Below are 17,956 nucleotides of genomic sequence, written 5' to 3'. Positions count from 1 at the left end.
CTGCCTGGCACCCTGTGCCCTGCCACAGCCACCCTTCTCCTGTAAAAACCTTCAGCCACGCTCCACATATGGCTTGGACAGCACTGGGCAGTGACAGGGGACATCCCCTGGCAAAGGGTGGCAGGGACAGGGCTATTGCTCTGCACAAGGCCTCCCACCTGGCTGTCCCAGCCACCAGCACCTGAGTTTCCCCTCCTTACCCATCCCCAGCCTGGGGATGTGCTGACAGCTCACCTGGCCACTCCAGGCCATATCTAACAACTCTTCATTTGCTTTCCACCATCTAAAGGTACGAAGCTCCCACCCAGCAGGTGTGTACCTGCCACTCCTAACACCAGCCCAGGCCATGGCTCAGGAAGGACCTCAGTGGGTGTCCCACCAGTGCAGGTGTCCAGCCGTGCCACACTCACCTGGTAGGTCTCGATGGGCCGGTTCTCCATGTTCAAGTCCCACACCTTGACAGTGAGGTAGTCCCGGGTCATGATGTACCTCCCACTGTGGCTGAATTTGACATCGGAGATTGAGGAGATGATCTCAGAAAAAAATGACCGGTTACTCGGGTCTTCGGGCTCTTCAAAAACTGTGGAAGAGGAAAGGACAAGTCCTGGCATGAGCCAAGGCAGGAGCTCCCTGATCCCAGGCCAGGGACCTGCCACCCCTTCCCAGCACTGTGGGAAGTTCCTGGGAGGGAATTGGACATCCCAGGAGCTATACTGCTGTACCCAGGAAGGATCGCTGGAGACTGATCCTACGGAGAGCCCAGGAGCCTGGGCCCCTGGCACAGCACCTCTGCTCTCCAGGAATTGGCAGGCAGCATAACTGACATCAATGTAAATATTTTATAGTCACTGCAACCTCCATATTTGATCTGATCAGTCTTTGAATAAATCACAGATTGAAGGAGACCAATAAAGTTCCAAATTAAATATATTTTACAGATTTGATTCCAAAGTGACATCAGTGCCCTGACCAGGGACCCAGCACACACACACTGCAATGTCAGAGGTCCCAGCACACACACGGATGGTGCTGCCCAGTCCTGGGTGGGTCTGTGAGCCAAAGCCGGCAGCCAGGCAGGGCAGGGGCTTGGGGCAGCTATTTTTGCTTTGAGCTGAAGGCTTTTGTGTGGCTTTGCTCCTGCTGCAGAAGCAGATCTGGGCTGCTGAGCTCATGGAAAGGATTTCTGAGCACTAATTCTCTCTTACACAACGAACCTATTTTCTCTGGCACCGAGCGGGCGCTGCCCTGCCAGCCCTCCCTCCTTCCCCAGCCCTGCAGCAGCAGCACAGTCAGCAGGGCAGGTCCCAAGGGAAGGGGGCTGTGCCTTGAGCCTGTGGTTCAGGAGCTTGGCAGGTAAAATCACAGGTGGCTCCTTAAAAAAAAAGTGGAAAGCCCAATACCTTTTGCTACAGGGAAATAACTGTAGAACCCCCAGTGGGGCTTTACCTCGCTTTCCACATCCTTTCCAAAAAGGACTGCTTTTGCTGGCATTACCAGCTGCTCCTGGGATCCCAGTCTCCCCTCTGGCTTGCCGTGGTGCTTCAGATAATGCACATGATTCCCATGTGCCTGGTGAGCTAGGGAAGGTATCCCCTCACAGGGCCACTGCCCCTCTGAGCGCTACAGCACATGGATCTTCACAGAGTGTCCCCACAGAGAGGACATTCCTATTAGCTCCTCACATTCCCACATCCCGCATATTCCTATCAAAGCTGCTGTTCCCTCAGGCCAGCTCTGCACCAGGGGTAACACAGATGTCACAGAGAAGCTTCAAATAATGTGGGCAAACAAACCTTAATAAGAGAAGCACCAAGTCAGAGCTGCCCCAAGCAGTGACTTCACAATCTACATAAACCTGACGGGATGTGCAGAGCAGTTTTATTAAATATTGACAGTTATTAAATGTCTCCGTTGGAGGATTTGCTCCGAAAGCCAATGTTGCTTTTCATTTTGAACTTTGATGAACTGTCTCAATTTCGACTTCCACATCTGCTGAAGCACAATTGACTGCAGCTGATGCTTCGGAGGGATGGAAGGGAATCAATCAGGAGATGTCACGGGAGAGGTCACACCGAGCAGGATACACCACGGTCAGTGTGTTGCTGAGGGCTGGTGGGACCAGGCAGTGCCCAAACAAAGGGAAATGCTGGAGGTTTCTGCAGCTGAAGTGTCAGGAAAATGAATTTTGTTTGCTCCTTAATTGTATTACGATTTTCAGCTGGGAACCATTGCTGTCAGACTGTGAGCCATGGATGGGAAATGCAGGGACAGACCAGGTGTGTTTTCCTCAGTTTCATTTGGGAAAACCGCCATTCAGTATTTCCCAAACTACCACCAGCGATGTGAGCTTTCCTCTGTCTGCTTTACCCGGGTTAAAAACAGGTATTGGACAGCAACTGTGGCTCAGGAGCCCAGAAGCAGCAGCTGGGGTGTAATTCCCTACCACACCAGGAGACCTAAACCCAAACACAGCCAGGGGCTTGCTGCAGGCAGGTTGTTAGCAGGGGGCTGCAGTCAGCTGAACCCAGTTTGTGCATCTTGTCCTTGTAACCTGATCACACTCTGAATACTGAAAGTCTCCTTAACTTCCCACAGGATGCTGGCCACTTTCTGAAGCAAACTCCCACAAGAGGAGACACAGGGGTTTGGCTGCCCAGGGAGGTAGCACAGCGCCCCAGGGCTCTGCTACACCTCTTTGTCCTAAGGCAGGTATCAAACCCTTCAGTCTGTCCCACCTCTGTGTTTGATTTTCCCCGCTGTGACCAGCACAGGATTGCCTTCCAGGAGCTGCCAGGGCACAATGAGCAGCAGCAGGTATTTGCCAGCTCACCCATGAAAGCCACGGTGTTTTGTCTCCGTTCCACTGAGCAGTTGTTGACAAGAAGAATATTCCCAGTAAACACCACCCAACACGTGCAGGCTGAGCCGGGACTGACTGTGCTGGACGCAGCAGTTCACTCATCCCCACGGGCCCCACTTACACTGAACTTCAAGGGGGCTTTTCTGCCTCTCCTGACCCCACAGCTGACAAAAAGACTCGCGGCTGTTTGGACAAACAGCCTGAACGGAATACAGCGATCCCTGTCTGGCATTGACACCTCAGTAGTTGCTCTGCACTGACATTCCTGCAACCCTTTGGACCCAAAACATCACCACAGTGGTTTTAACCTCCTCCCCAAAAACTGTGGAGCCAGGACACAGGGGAAGCTGCTCCTCTTGGGGACAGGCAGGATGTGTGAGGGTGGGTGTCCATGGGGACTGGAGCCTGGCACACGAGGGGGAGAAGGAGACAAGGCGGTAGGGCAGACCCAAGCCCAGGTGGGTCTCCACACTCCCTTTTTTGTGCTCCTTTAACCCAAGGGGCCCTGCACTCACACTTGGCGTGGCGGTCGCAGAGGGCAGCGGTGCGCATGTCACACAGCCGGATGGTGCCTTTGCTGCTGCTGTACACGAAGGTGTTGCAGTGGTGCGGGTGGAACTCGGCGGCCGTGATCACCTCTGTCAGCTCCTCCATGTTGGCTGGCTTGATGTCCACGATGTCTGGCAGGGCGAGTCAAGGAGCCCACACAGCCCAGCCCAAACCCCACTCCTCCCGTGGGGTCTCCTCCTGTTCTGCTCCTGCTGACATCTCCTGGCAAGGGGGCTTCCCCTCACCCCAGGCAAATCGGGTGTTCCTGGCAGGCAGCACCATCCTGGGGCAAAACCGCAGCACAGAGCGAGCCCAGCCCCCACCAGCGCAGGAGAAAGCCGACATCCAACACATTTTCTTTTCAGTTGGGAACCCCAGCTCTGGAACCCCAGCCAGGAGACCCTCTGTGGGGCACGAGACCTGATCTGTTCTTACAGGCCAGAGTAAACATCTTGTATTGCAGCTTGGGGGCTCAAATCCAGGGCACAGCAGGCAACAGAAAACCCCCTCTAAGTCCCTGGGGCCATCTAAACAACCTGAGGTTTGACCCAGATTTAGTTCTCCTCACCCTCATCTTTGAAAAAAAGCAGGCACTGCAGCCCTACTTTCCCACACCCACTCTGAGCTCCCACAGCCACACGCCTGTGACTGCTGAAATCCTCTCCAGCTGCCTCAACTGTGCCCCAGGGATTTCTCGGCAGGAAACACCATATAAATATCACTGATGATTAGTGCCCCGTGTTATTATTTCCGATGCAGCTGTTACAAGGGTGACTGGCACGACCTCATTTGTACGGCGGTGACTGGCAGCCTGTCACCTGCTGCAGGGTATAACGGGGACCGCACCATTAGTGTCTCCATCTTCCCCAAGGCGTCTGTCTCCTCCACCACCTGCAGATCCCCCTCCCTCCACCCATCCCACCAGGCCCTGCAGGCAAATTCAGAAACGTGTCACCCACATGGCAGGTGACAGCAGCAGCAGTGGCGATGCCAGCTGAGCCCCGTGCCGTGGAGGGAGCGGTTCGGTGTGACGGCTGGATGTGCTCGTGGGACACAGCCCAGCATCCCGCCGGCAGCAGAGCCAGAGACGAGAGGGCAGTGCCTTTGGTAATGACACCTGGGACTGGGCACCTCGGGCGCTCTGCAGTCAGGTGCACGGCAGGCAGCATTATCTCGTATTCCAGAGCCCCTGCCAGCCTTGCCAGAGGGTGAAGCTCCTGTACTGAGGCACCGAGACCCGGTGCGGAGCCAAGTGAGCTGCTGAACTGCCTGGTCACCATCCCCGCAGGCACAGGCCCTCACCAGGATCCAGGGCTGTCCCCAGGGCCATGTGCACCAAAGGATACTAAAACTCTGATTTGTGATTTCAAAATTCCACAGGTTTATCCTCAGGTCGTCCGCTGACATGTAGGTCTCGTAGTCGCTGTTGACGGAGATGGAGTTGATGTGGTAGGTGTGCGCGTTGGCAAACACCCTCCGCGGAGTGGCCTCCACCATCAGGTCCATGGGCCGCAGCACGGGGACCTGCAGGATGGGGAGCAGAGCATCAGCACCAAGGGACAGGGGCTGGCCGTGCCCTCCAACTCACGCCAGCACCCAGCATGGGGACACACCCCCACAGTGTCCCACAGAGTTCTGGCTGCCGGCGCTCCATCCCACCTGCCTAACAGACTCTCTCCAGGAAAACCTAATGCCTTCTCAAGTGTATGACAGAAGGACAAGCAAAACCAAAAAGCCTTCTAATTTTGAGAGAGGCTCCAGGATGGTTAGAGCACAGTGAAGCAGCCCAGTAAACCAGGCTCTGATCTCGCTGCAGCAATTGCTCCAGCTTTGAAACAAGTAAAAAAACCAAAAAAACAAAAAACCCCACAAAACCACGAACAAACAAACAAACAAACAAAACACCAAAAAAAACAAACACAAAAAAAATGCTTCTGCCTCGTTTTATCACTGATAGCTGGGATCTGAAATTCCTGGAGCATTTCTAACAGAAATACATTTCTTGAGAGAGCCAGGTCAGCACAATTTTTCCTTTAACCTCTTTGCATTTGCCTCACAGCGAACTGACGGAGGTAGGAGATGAAAAGGGACAGAGCGAGGAGCACACAAGCAAGGGTAGAGGGAAGAATCAGGGACAGAACTGCCTTTAGGTGAATCAGCATAACCCAGAGGGCATGGGGAGCTGCAGTAGGGACCATGTGTGCGAGGAGTGGGGTCAGTAATAACTTCGGACACAACGCTTTGAAGGAAACTTAATACACTAGGAATGTGTCAGTCCATGCTCCCGCTCGCCAGTGAGCTGTTCCCTCCAGCTACTTCATTACTTTTATTATCTGTGTGCTGCCTGAAGAGATTTCCCATGGTTGCAGAGGTGGGGATGGGAGTGACAGCCAGCTCGAGTGACACGAGAGCACGGGCGCTGCCAGCTCAGAGCCTGAGCCTAATGTGACGAGCCTGCCTGCTAATTCCACCTGACACAGCCAATGATGCATCGTTTGCGCTGACGGACTCTGCTCAGCCAGCCGGGGACGGGGGACAGCGGCTCCAGGACCACAGGGACCGGCTGTCAGCCCGACCGCCGGGAACACGATGGTTGTGCAACACGATAAAGGGCTCAGCAGCTTCACCGAGCCTGGCTGGGAACAAAAACAAGCACAGAGAAGGCTTGAGTAGGGTACTCTGCTCAGCGAGATGGCTCTGTGTGACCCGGTACAGCTCGTGGTCAGACCCGGACTGGTCCCCTTCCACAGTCCAGGCAATCCCTGAGCTGATCCCAACACTGTGGGTGCCCGCAGTTCCCAGTGCCCCAGCACAATTCCCTACTCGCTCCTACATGGCAGCCACTCACAACCATGGTGGTACAACAAACTCCTCAGCCAAGAACATTCTCCACGTTACTTCAGAGCCAGATCCTGGGGAGACTTTTTTTATGCCTGGGATTTGGCCCATCCCCAGACAAAACCCCACGAGAGTGACAAACCTGGTCATGCATGACTCGTTTGTTAAGGCAGGGATTTTTATCTGCTACAGTGGGAAGAATCTGCACTGAAATATGGGCACCAGCACACACATGCTGCAAGCTTTTGCTTAAGGATATCAGCAATCAGGATCTAACCCTGAAAGCACTTTGAGGCAGGAGCAGCCAGGAATGTGCCAGGAGCACACACTGGTTCGAAAAGCTTGTCTCCCAACAGTGGGATCCTGCAGTGCAGGGAACCCTGGCTTAGGATGGCTGAGGGGAGCAGCTGCCCAGCCCTCAGCTGCGGTGGAGAGGGAACATCAACAAATGGGGCAAGGTGACAGCAACTGGAACTGGGTCTTGTGCTTTTTTGAAGCAGGCACAGGCTGAGTCAGCATCTGGCCAACCAACCAGACTCCATCAGCAGTGCCATGGCAATCCTCAACAGCAGAGGCCTCCTTACAAATCCCTGCTCCAGTTCCAGAGCCCACCTCAGGGCAGGCTCTGGTGTCACACACACCCATTATTAAAGGGTAATTCAGTGTAACAAAGCGCATCAAGTACACAGAAAGACTGTCAAATAAAATAAAGCACTAATAAATTCAATTACTTTCTGTTTTCAGGAAGGGGGGAATTCCAGTCATTTTTCATTTAAAACAAAATATGTCTTAATTTTTCGTCCTGCCTTTAGCAGGCACCCACTGCAGAAGAGACGTCCCACTCACTCCAAGCACACATGACACTTGATCCCTCTCCCTGTGTCTGGCAAAGGCTTCCCCGAATTTATGAGACACTAACCTGCCCTTGAGCTGTAAATCTCATTTTCTCGGTGGTTGGGGTGGAGGGAGCTGGCCTTCTCCACCACTGCTACTGTGCATCCTCCTGCCACCTCCAGCCCTGAGCAAAGGACCACAGTGCCAGGGATGCAGTGTCAGTAATTGCCCCTGTCCCCATCAGGCTTCCCCTTTCATTGTCTGTCATGTCGGCTGTCACCCAATGCTCCCTGTGGAAAAGCTCTGCGTGGTTGAGCTCTCCGTGCCATTCACAGCTGCTGTGATGGACGTGGCCTGCAGAGCCACAGAGATTCAGTGCTTCACAGCAACGCCTCCTCCTCTGCCCAGAGCTGCCACGTGGCAGCAGCTTTAGCAAAACACAGGTCAATATGTGGGGGAAAGGATCAAGGGCTCAGCTCCCGGGACAGCACGGTCACAAACCTCCCAAAGGCCACAGCCAACATGTGCCAGGTTTGAGCTGCCCCTTACTGGGGGTCAGGCGGGGACATGGACCTCCCACACAGCCCCACGGAGGACACGGACCCAACCACCTGCACGCAAAGGGAAATCAATGCTGCAAATCCTCATGGGACACACCGGGGGCCAGGAATTCCCAAAGGGTGTGAATATGACATGACTGACTGCAGTGGGACCTCCTACCCATTTCTGTGCAATGGAGAGGGGGATTTGCTTCTGGTTAGCGCCAGGGAAACCCTCTGGGTCCACTGGACCACACTGGACTTACACTGAGAGCCAACCTGAACCTGAGCAGTTGGCCATAAAATAATCCCAACAAATAATCCATTAGGTGTCTACCCAATCCCCACCTTGCCAGGGTGACCAAGCCCAGCACCAGCTGCAGCCATAGCTCTGTGTTTCCCTGCCAGGTGCAGCGGGACCAGCTGCAGGCAGTTCCCCCTGTGACCCTGACAGGCACAGCTGGACCAGCTGGACCACGCTCAGCTGGACCAGCCATGCTGTGAACCAGTGGGGAGAGCTTTCCTCGCTCCTGCATTTGCAGCAGGACACACATCCCTCTCCAGTGAGAGCTGAGGGTGGTGGTGCTGGACCAGCACAGCAGCAGTGCCGGATCAGCACAGTTGGTGGTGCTGGATCAGCCCAGTGGTGATGCCAGGCCAGCCCAGCAGGTGACTGTGCAATCCCTCTCCCCCAGCCCACCCCCCACTCCACACCAGCACGGCTGGTGCCCAGCTTGCTCCACAGCCTCCCACAGGATTTGGACAAGGGGGATTAGTCAAACCGAATCCTGGATTGACCTCAGCCTTGGGTCTGCGAGAAGGAAACTATAATCCAGTCCCTGGCAAATCAGGAGCAGAGCAAGCGCTCAGGGATAAATCCAGTGAGTTTTCCACCCACCCCAGCAGCTGAGCTACTCCATCCAGCAGCTGAGCTCCCCCAGGCACACTCCCCATTCGTTTCCTACCTACACAAGGCCCATTCTGTGACTGCCCAATGTCACCTCCAGATTAATATTTTGCAGACAAAATGAGCATCAAACACTATTTTCATGGCAGACTGACAATTTCACGCTTCTCAGGATTTTGTCACGTTAGACCTGCCCTGTGATATGCGGAAGGGACCTTCCTGTGGGAGGACAAAGCCGCTGCCTCACTGCTCATCCACACAGCTGATGGAGCTGCTGGTCCCACCTCTTGTCCCCAGACATGACCCTCACTGCCCAGCACTGCATTCACACCACTCCTTCTGCTGCCTGTCCTTGAGGCTGTTCTCAGACAGTGGAACATGGGCACGGACTCAGTGCCCCCTAAAGACCCACCTGAGCCTGCAGAGACCTCAGAGAACAAACAGAACATTTTGCTTATCTGAAGTTAAACCCCTGAACTCCTCATGCTACTCCCATCAGAACTGCATTCCCCTTAAAGAGGTGATGATTTGAAAAGATGGCTTTTTAGCTTACTTCTCCCACTGAAAAATAGCCCATGTCAGGAAAACCCCACCAGGCAGTTCACAGTTTCCCTGCTTTTCCGGGGTGGATTGTGCAGAAACACAGCCATGTTCCCAAACCCCATTCACAGTGATTCAAACCCATGTGATAACACTGCCTGGCACGTTGCTGTTACAGCATGTCTGGACACAGATACCAGCAGGGTCATTGCTGTGGAAAAGAGAGGAAAAAATATCTGAAAGGTCAGTGACTCTGAGCCAGCGGGCCCCAGCACACCCCGATCTGCACGGCAGTTTCCCAGTGTGTGGTGGCGAGCCCAGAGTGGACAGAGTGGCCAGGCCCCCAAAGGGCAGCCGAGTGTGTGGGTGTCACACCCTGAAGGGCTGGACCCCAGAGGGCAACCAAGTGTGTGGATGTCACACCCTGAGCTGCTCTGAGGCACTGGAAGCAACTAATTAAAACGGGAAAACCCTTTTTTTTTTTTTAGTTTCCATGGCACTGCTTTGCTGACGAACATTTGAAATTGATTAGTTCTGCCATGTGCATTTTATAGCCAAAAAAAGCCAAATGGCCCACACTGCCTTGCCACTGAAATGCTCTGTGGAATGTATACAAGGAAAAGAGACAAATCTCTTTGCTGGGGCAGAAAGGCAGCAGCAGCACAGCAGTACAGCAGCCCTCATCTCTGAGGCATCTCCCATCACAGCCTCTCTGGGGCTGCTGCCAGGGGCACTGGATGCAGTGGGGCACAGCACAGCCTCCCTGGGAAACTGTGCACAGGGGCCAAGAACTCTGAATGCTTTGGCAAAATAGGAGATACAAACCAGGATTTATGATGGAATTTGCTGGAGGGTATGAAGAGGTAGCTCCTAATCAGGGAGGGCTCTGTGACAGCCACAAACATGAAGAATCGGGCACACAACAGCCCAGCCCATCGCACCTTCCCACCAGCGGCACAGCCCACGCCAAGCGCCTGCAGCACCCGGTGCCCACCGGCTCCATGGGACAGAGCACCCAGGGTGTCACCACAGACTGACTGCTCTGGGAGGGACCAAAGCAAACACATCCTCTCTTTGAAAAGGTTTAAGCCCTGACTATTACTTGTGTCAATTATCTCTTGCACACATCCCTTGGCACAGGTACGGAGAGCGGCACTCAGGAGGCACGCCGAGGCTGTTACATCAGGCTGAAGGGCTGCAGTTATTAGACTTGGGGCGATTCAAATCAGCAGAGCTCTTCTACTGACAGCAAACACCACACTTCACACCCTAAGCAGAGTTAAATATTCCTTTTGCACTATGTGGGTTAGAAATTCCTCAGAGGATGATGCTCATCAAGCGTATTTAAACCATTAAGCCAAATGGGTGAGAAATGACTGCATCAAGGTGGGTTTAAAATCCTTTTTTGCTTGTTTGTGGTTGAAAATTAAACCGTGGATGGATGTGGCTTTACTCCAAAGCACGAGCATCACAGGACAATTACACGTCAGAGATACACCAAGCTGCAGCAAAACGGTTACAGCTATGTAAATATCTGTCTAAGTAAAATCATCAAAACATTAGATCAAACAGAGCTGGCAGAAGCCTCCTCAATCCTCTGTCCTCAGGGACCGCAGGCAGTGCACAGCAGATACCAATAACCATAACACCGAGCACTAACAGCATGTTTTACCTCCCGGTGCCGTGGTGGAGCAGGAGCTGTGCGCTCCCGCAGGGCTGCTCACCGGGAGCAGCAGCGGCAGTGCCTGATCCTGGTGCACTGGCAGACACCAAACAGCAACTCCTCCAGCCACACGGCACCGAGCTGCTGCCAGGAGTGAAAGGGCTGAGGGTAAAACAAAGGCTGAAACTTTTGAGGCAGAGAGTGGACTCCAGTAGTGTCCAGTTCTCTGATATTTCACTGTGCCTTTCTACAGGGGAAGAAGAAATCCTAGGGCCTTCCCAGTGTGTTTAGCCAGAGAAGGAAGCACTACCTGGGGTAACACCCTTAACACTTCTGCTTTTCCAAACCCTGCTTCCTGCCCCACTGAGGGCTGACAGCCCCAGCTCCAACAGCCGGATGCCAAGCAAACCTCTCCAACGGGCTGTCAGGCAACGGCATGTTAGGCTGGAAATGCTGCCTGAACATAACAGCAGATACACATCTACATGAAATAAATGGTCTCTTGCACTGCAAAGAAAAATGCTGCCAGGCACCAGGAGCAACCCTGCATGGAGACAAGAATGAACCACCTGCCTGGGGTTCTCAATGGCATCATCCACAATGGAACTGGGAGTGACAGAGTGAGGCCAGGGTAAACACAATAACAATTTTATATTATAAATATAGAACACAGAAGTGCTCATAATGCAAATTCTGACAGGGTGATAATAAATTACAAGCTGGGCTGGTCTGCTTACTGTCATGACCGGAAGGAAAACTCAAGTAGAGAAGTGCTCCTGCTCCCACAGCAGCAGCAGTTGCATGAGTGAACGCTCCAGGTTAGGCAGGCTCACGTCCTGCCTCCTCACCAGGATGGGCACAGCCTGGGGGGTGGCACTGGGGTACTTGACATGGGACAGAACGTGGCACTGGTGGCACACCTGCCCAGAGTTGGCACAGCCCCACAGCAGCTCTGTCCTCCGTTCCCATGTCTGTTCACCATCCAAAGCACTGGCCTCCAACCAAGGATGCCTCCCACATCAACTGACCACGGCAGGATGGCACAGCAGGTACCAGGGCACACAGGTGACACCGGCAGGGATTTTCATCCAAGCCCCTGCAATAAAAGGCTCCTTGACAGCCTCGGTGCCCCCACACTCACCCGTAGCATGGTGATCATGGAGGGGTCTCGGAGACGGCCATCCTCATCCTTGAGGTTGTATCCCTCCGGTCTCTTGTCCCGCTCGCTGACCTTCCATAGCTTCACGGTCTTATCTAGGGGAGGAGAGAGGAGAGTGTCACCTGAGACACCCACTGATGGATGCACCAAGACCATGCTGGCTGGAAAAATCCACTGTCCCCCAGTGCCACATGCTGGAAATGGTGACAGATGTACCTGGCCCCACAGAAAGCTGCTCACGCACAGCTCTGCAGAGGAGTAAAGACATGTCAGGCGTGCTGGACACACCTCAAAGGACATGACAGGGTGTCTGTAGCTCACTCAGTCATCCTGACTTTCCCCACCCAGAATTGTGCAGAGCCTAGGACTCACCAGCGACCAAAGGCAGCCCCAACCTCCCCCACAGTTCCCTGTCCCCTCCCGGCGTCCCACCCCCCTGTGCCACAGAGCCCCTGTGGAAGGAACCCCAAGAACATGTGGGGTTATTCTGAATAATGGTGTTTTCTTTGCTCCCTCCTGGCAGGGAGTCCATCTATAGTTTATCATCACTTCCACCAGGTTTCATACACAATCCCATCATCCATCTTCATTGTCTCCCTCACACGGCAACTCCAGTGGAGCACCATTAATTTTGTTTTTATTAACCCACTCTACTTCAGGGGGTTTGATATAAAATCTTAGTGTAACAGTAAGAACGAAAAGAAACAGCCTAACACGGGAGTATTTTCAAAAGAATCATTTTGATAACCTGCCTGCGTATGAACACCATCCCAAATGGAAGAGTAATACCCCTGTTAATCAAAAAACTATTTAAAAACTCAATTAACAGAACATTATGCTGTATAATTAATCTTAATTGCATTTCAATGATTCTCCCCTCAAATGAGTTTAGTAAGTCTTTGAATTTTATTACAATGATCAATAGAGTCAATTCTATAACACAAAGTAAGTTGGTTATGGAGGATGATTAGACCCCTCCTTTTCCCCTGAAGTAATTAAGTCACATCCATCTTAAGGTCCCATTCACCCCAAGTAATATTCCTGGATCCTCATGATATTTATCAGAACATAACATGGAACTGCTGAGCTGAACGGAACTGCAAATTGAAACAAATCTGCTGCAGTTTGTCTTAAAAAAAGACAAAAAAAAAAAAAAGGGTTCCCAGGATCCAAAGAATAAAAAATAAAAGTTGTCAGCAAGGAAGAAGTCTCCCTCCCTCCACCTCCCTTTCTCTCTCAGCCCAGGCACCCACGGCCACGGGCACGTACCGTTGGTGGAGAGCAGGAAATAGGCCGCGTTCTGCTGCGGCAGCCATCGGATCTTATTGATCTTCTCCTCGATCTCCAGGCTCTTCAGGTAATCGAACTCCGGCTCGTGGCTCTGGAAGGTGCTGTAGACATTGTACTCTCCCCTGCGGTGGGGCTGGTTCTTGCTCTGCAGAGGGAGAGGCAGGAGATGAAGGCGTTGGCAGCGGGCTCGGGGCTCTCCGGGGTTTGTGAAGCAACACAAGAACAGGGCTGAACACCTTGGGATGGCCTCTCCTGGCACCAGGACTCCTGGTGTGCTCAGTGGGAACAGAGTGGGAGTGGAGCAGGAATGGAGAGGGGACAGAGGAGGAATGGAGAAGGAACAGAGTTGGAATGGAGAGGGAGCATAGCAGGAAAGATCCCACCGCACTGGCCATCCCCAGTGAATGGGTGGGAAGGAGCTCCAGCTCCTCCTGGATGCTGGACCTGCCACAGAGGAGCCACTGGCAGCAGCCACCGGTATGGGATGGGCAGCGTTTGCCCAATGGGTCCATGGCTATAGAGCAAGGATAACACAGCAAGAAGCAGGACATGGTCCCTGTGGGAACTGACACTGTGCCCCAGTTCAGTGCTTGGAAGACACCGTGTATCTGCAAACGCCACAAGTGAACCAACAGCACCGGGCTCCAAACAGGGCTGAGGTAATTAAGTAAAACCACCATGGAGATGAACCTCCCACACACAAATGGAGCACTTGGCGGGGGTGAAGTCCCACATGTCCCCTGGAGCAGGAGCTGAGCAGATACACCCCAAGTGATGCTGGAGGCTTAAAGTTCAAGCAAAGCAGCAGAGTAATGAAATGGGAGGGAAAGGAGAAATGAAATAGTGATGCACAGGCTTATGAGTGTCTACACAGACAACTTTTAACCACTGAGTTCTCTCCAGCCTAAAGAGAAATAATTTTGAGGCTTTAACTTTTGAGAAAAATTTAGAACTGTGACATGTCTCATGGCCAGGTCTGACTCATCCCTTCCAGCGTGGGAGAGGACAGGTCCCACCGGCTCAGCCTGGGCCAGAGCAGCAAACCAGGATGACTTCAGAAATGGTGGGGACCCTCCCTGGTGGTGGGAGCCAGCACAGCTCCTCCAGCCAGGCTGGCAGGGTACCCACCAGTGCTGGGCCATACTGAGGGCTGAGGGCCAAGCACACATCACCCTGGCAGGCGTGACCTCCAGCTTCCAGCAAAGCATTTGCTAACAATTCCTGGGCAAAGTTTTGGAAGGGAAATGAGCTTGTTGCATCCATCTACACTTTCCAGAATTTTGGTGGTGTGAGGTGGTTTTTGGGGTGGTGTCAGCTCTGAGACAGGCTCTCACCACACACTCAGACGTGCTGTCTGACCCTCATTACACCTGGAGCAGAAGGATGCAAGAAATGTGACTTTTGGAGGGTGTTTGACAGGAGGAAATCTGACCCTGTTGATGTTAATAGTGGCTTTTCAGCTTGGAGTCTGGCAGGAGAGCCCTGAGGTTAGGAGTGACACAGGCGGATTAGGAAACAGCAGGACGCTTCGCTTAAAAGGATAAAATGGGCATTTTGCATTCACTGGCACTCACCTCCTGCTCACGCTGAAATATTACAACCCGGCCCCCCTTGTCCCCTGTTGCCAGTAACTCTCCAGTGTGGTTGAACTCGACTGTGGAGATGATGTCAGCTGGGAAGGAGAAGACAAAGACAATTTAAGTAAGTGCAGCCTGGCTTCCGCAGGCATCCAGAAAGCGCCATTCCCCGCGCAGCTACACGCCCTGTCAGTGCTCCGTCCCCTGTGGCACCTCCATAAATCCCTGTTTTTCTATTGTCTCTAATGCTAAACGGACCCAGCATTTTGGAACTGTGCTGTCATGAGCCCAGACCTGCCTGGTGCTCCTGCCCCCCTGCCCTGGCCTGCGCCCCAACACCAGACCCAGGGGGATTTCCAGGCACTGTGTCTGTGCTAAATGCAGCCTGGGGACTGCAGCTGGCAGCACAGGCACAGGGCTGGGTGGCATGGCAGTGTCCTGGGGAGTCACCCCACCACTCAGTTGGTTCCTGGGACCTGGGGAGGACTCGGTGCCACCAGTGCCCCAGCACCTCATCCTGGCACCTGCCATGGTGCCCCAGGTGTTGGGCAGGTCTCGCTCCTACCTGGCCCTTCTGCCACCTTCTGTCTGGGATGGTGGTTTCCCTTTGCTCTCAGAGGAGAGGGCGCAGACAAATGAGGACACCTTTGTCCTCTGCCTCTGAGCTCTCCAGGCAGAGCAGCCCAGGTGAACACATCCACACTGCTGCTTTCCTCAGCCCATTGCCGAATCTGTTATCGCCTACCAAGGTAAATTAAAGCGACGCCTTTCAGCCCTCCATCAGCCCAAAGGCCACCACGCTCACATCACTCCCCTTCCCCACAAACCAAGGTGCCATCTCCAGGGTGCTGGGCTCAGCAGGGGACCTGTAACTGCAAATGCTTTAATCTGCAGTGTTTACCCTTCAGGCAACGTGGACGGGAGCTGCTAATGACTGGATTTATTGGGCCTATTTTTAGAAGAATGTCAGAGGTTAATTCCACAGCAATTACTGCCCAACTGGTGCTCACCCACTGCCTGGGGAGCCACACTACACCAGCACTGAGCCGGGAAACGGGAAGAGCAACCGCAACCTCGGAACCCCAACACTGGGTGCAGGATGAATTCTGCAATGAGCAGCACTTGGCCATGACAGCTGCCAGCTCACTCCTGCCATTTGCATTCCCTGTCCCTCTCATTTCTGCAGCACCAGGGCTGACAGGGCTGCACAGCCCAGGGCTGCAGCCCCACCGCTCCGCTGGTGCTGGCGCAGCTACAAACACTGGCTGTGCACACAGGCCATGGCACTGCCCAGGCTGCAGGCACTGGCACCTCAGAGCCCTCTAAGCACTGCTGCGGCCCCTCCTGATTATCAGCTCTGTTGTGTGCCAGTAGAGAAAGCCTTGGAACCATATAACCTGAGTTGTGTCCTTCTCCCTCCCATAAAGTTTTATCCCTCTCAGATATAGACTAGAAAGTTACCACAGCAGATCAGAAAAGATGAAATGAAGCGACTGGCCCTGGCTCCTGGTGTTGCTGGGACCACTGAGAGTCTTGAGAATGCCAGCCAAGACAGCACCCAACAAACACATGCCCCAGACGAGACACCTCAGAGCCCCCTCACACGACCAAAGGCTCCCCCAAACCCACACTCCTCTGTCCTGCCCCAGACACCATCTCAGCCGAGCAAGTGACTCCAGGCAGATGTGTGTTAGAACAGCCACCCTGTCCCAGTGGTGGAGGGCACTCGCTGGCACACACCAGTGCCCAACACACACACCACTGCTCACCAAACGCACCAGCACTCACAGGCACACACAGCTGGATTGGCTGGCACTGAGCTGGAGAGCTCCAAGGCAAAGCACTTTGTTCCCTCTCGTGGAACCTGTGTGCCTCAGGCACACGGATGCCAGGAAGGGTTTAACCATCTGCTGCCAATGCTCAGGAAGGCTGAGGAGCACTGCAGAGGGGCTGAGCTCCACTCAGGCTCACACCAGTGGGGTGGGCTGCAGCCAGGCACGGGCAGCACCTGGCAGGGATGTCAGTCTTTTTGGACTAAAGTTACGGAATGGATCTTGAACTTCTTCAGAGCACCTGCTCTTCTCTCTTGGTTGAGTCTGAACTATTGGTTAAATATCATTCCTATTTAGCAAAGTCCCACAACATTGCCAGGGCAGGCATTTTTAATGCCTGTTAGAGGCTGGGGAGGGACACTGGGGCAGGGTAAATCCTATTTGTGCTCCTGGAACCTGCCCACCTCACTACAGCATGTGAAGGTCCCGCAGAGCCAGAACACACCTCTGCAATTCTGTGAAATGGTCATTGGGTCTAACACATAGGAGAACAAACACATCCCTGGGAACATAAGCCAAAGCCATCTCCTGTTCCCACAGTAACTGCAGCCACAGCTGCCAACAGGTGCCACAGCAAAGTCAGACACCTTCAAGAACTGAAACTCTATGTTTGGCACCAAGTCCAGCTCAGCAGCTCAGCCCAGCCCCAGCTCACAGATATTTTCCTTCCTGTAGCAGGACCCCCACCCTGGTGAGTGTTGCTGTGACATCGTGGGCCGAGCCCAGCGTCGCTGAGCTGTCACGTGGAGAACACGCTGGGGATGGGCTTGGAACAGCCCCTCCAGCAGCCAAGGGACTCAGCAGCCATGGCCAGGCAGTGCTAACATGCACCCCTCACTGAGACATGCTTCTGCCTTCTAAAATTACTCAGCTGAAAATGTACCTGTTTTGCACTATTTAATCCTCTCCATCCCCAGCTGCCGGTTTTAGGTCATTCCCTTTTCAATGAATTAAAAATAACTTTCTGTGCTGCAGCGAGACATTTTTCAGACATGACCTAATGCAAATGCATCACCCTGTCAGCCGGGCTGTGGTCCGAGACACCACGGCAGGGCACCACGGGGACCCTTGTGCCACCCCAGCCCACCCACCCATTTACACTGCAACCTGCAGGGAGGGGGGGCTGCAGTCCACATACCCTCCCGGACCTCCTGTTTACTCATACCTGCTGTCAGGACTTCAGACAAGGATAACAACAGAGCCTGGCTAACAACACCTTTCATACCTTAAGAAAACACCCTAAGTGCTAAAAAAACCTCTTGTGAGTAGAAGTATCCAAGTCAAACCCACCACAGTCAACAGGAGCATCATCCCCCGACACCCCAGGGGTTGGGTGCCAGGTGTTCTCCCGGGTGTCTCCAGGCAGTA

General features: G+C 53.5%; 1 protein-coding gene across 2 annotated transcripts in view; it reads right to left on the bottom strand.

Annotated features, from left to right (window-relative positions):
- Window positions 1–17,956, bottom strand: part of PPP2R2B (protein phosphatase 2 regulatory subunit Bbeta) — a 66,056-nt gene that overhangs the window by 2,756 nt on the left and 45,344 nt on the right. For both annotated transcript variants that reach the window (XM_050311813.1, XM_050311814.1), the window contains 6 exons: window positions 14,754–14,851; window positions 13,159–13,324; window positions 11,872–11,984; window positions 4,756–4,933; window positions 3,376–3,540; window positions 411–580 (listed from right to left, as the gene is read on the bottom strand). In XM_050311813.1, coding sequence (XP_050167770.1) covers window positions 411–580; window positions 3,376–3,540; window positions 4,756–4,933; window positions 11,872–11,984; window positions 13,159–13,324; window positions 14,754–14,851 — 890 coding nt within the window. The remainder of the gene's footprint in view (window positions 1–410; window positions 581–3,375; window positions 3,541–4,755; window positions 4,934–11,871; window positions 11,985–13,158; window positions 13,325–14,753; window positions 14,852–17,956) is intronic.

This window comes from Myiozetetes cayanensis, unplaced genomic scaffold, assembly GCF_022539395.1.
Source record: "Myiozetetes cayanensis isolate MyiCay16 unplaced genomic scaffold, myiCay2020 scf17, whole genome shotgun sequence".
NCBI classification, from domain to species: Eukaryota; Metazoa; Chordata; class Aves; order Passeriformes; family Tyrannidae; genus Myiozetetes; species Myiozetetes cayanensis.
This window is presented reverse-complemented; position numbering and strand designations above follow the sequence as displayed.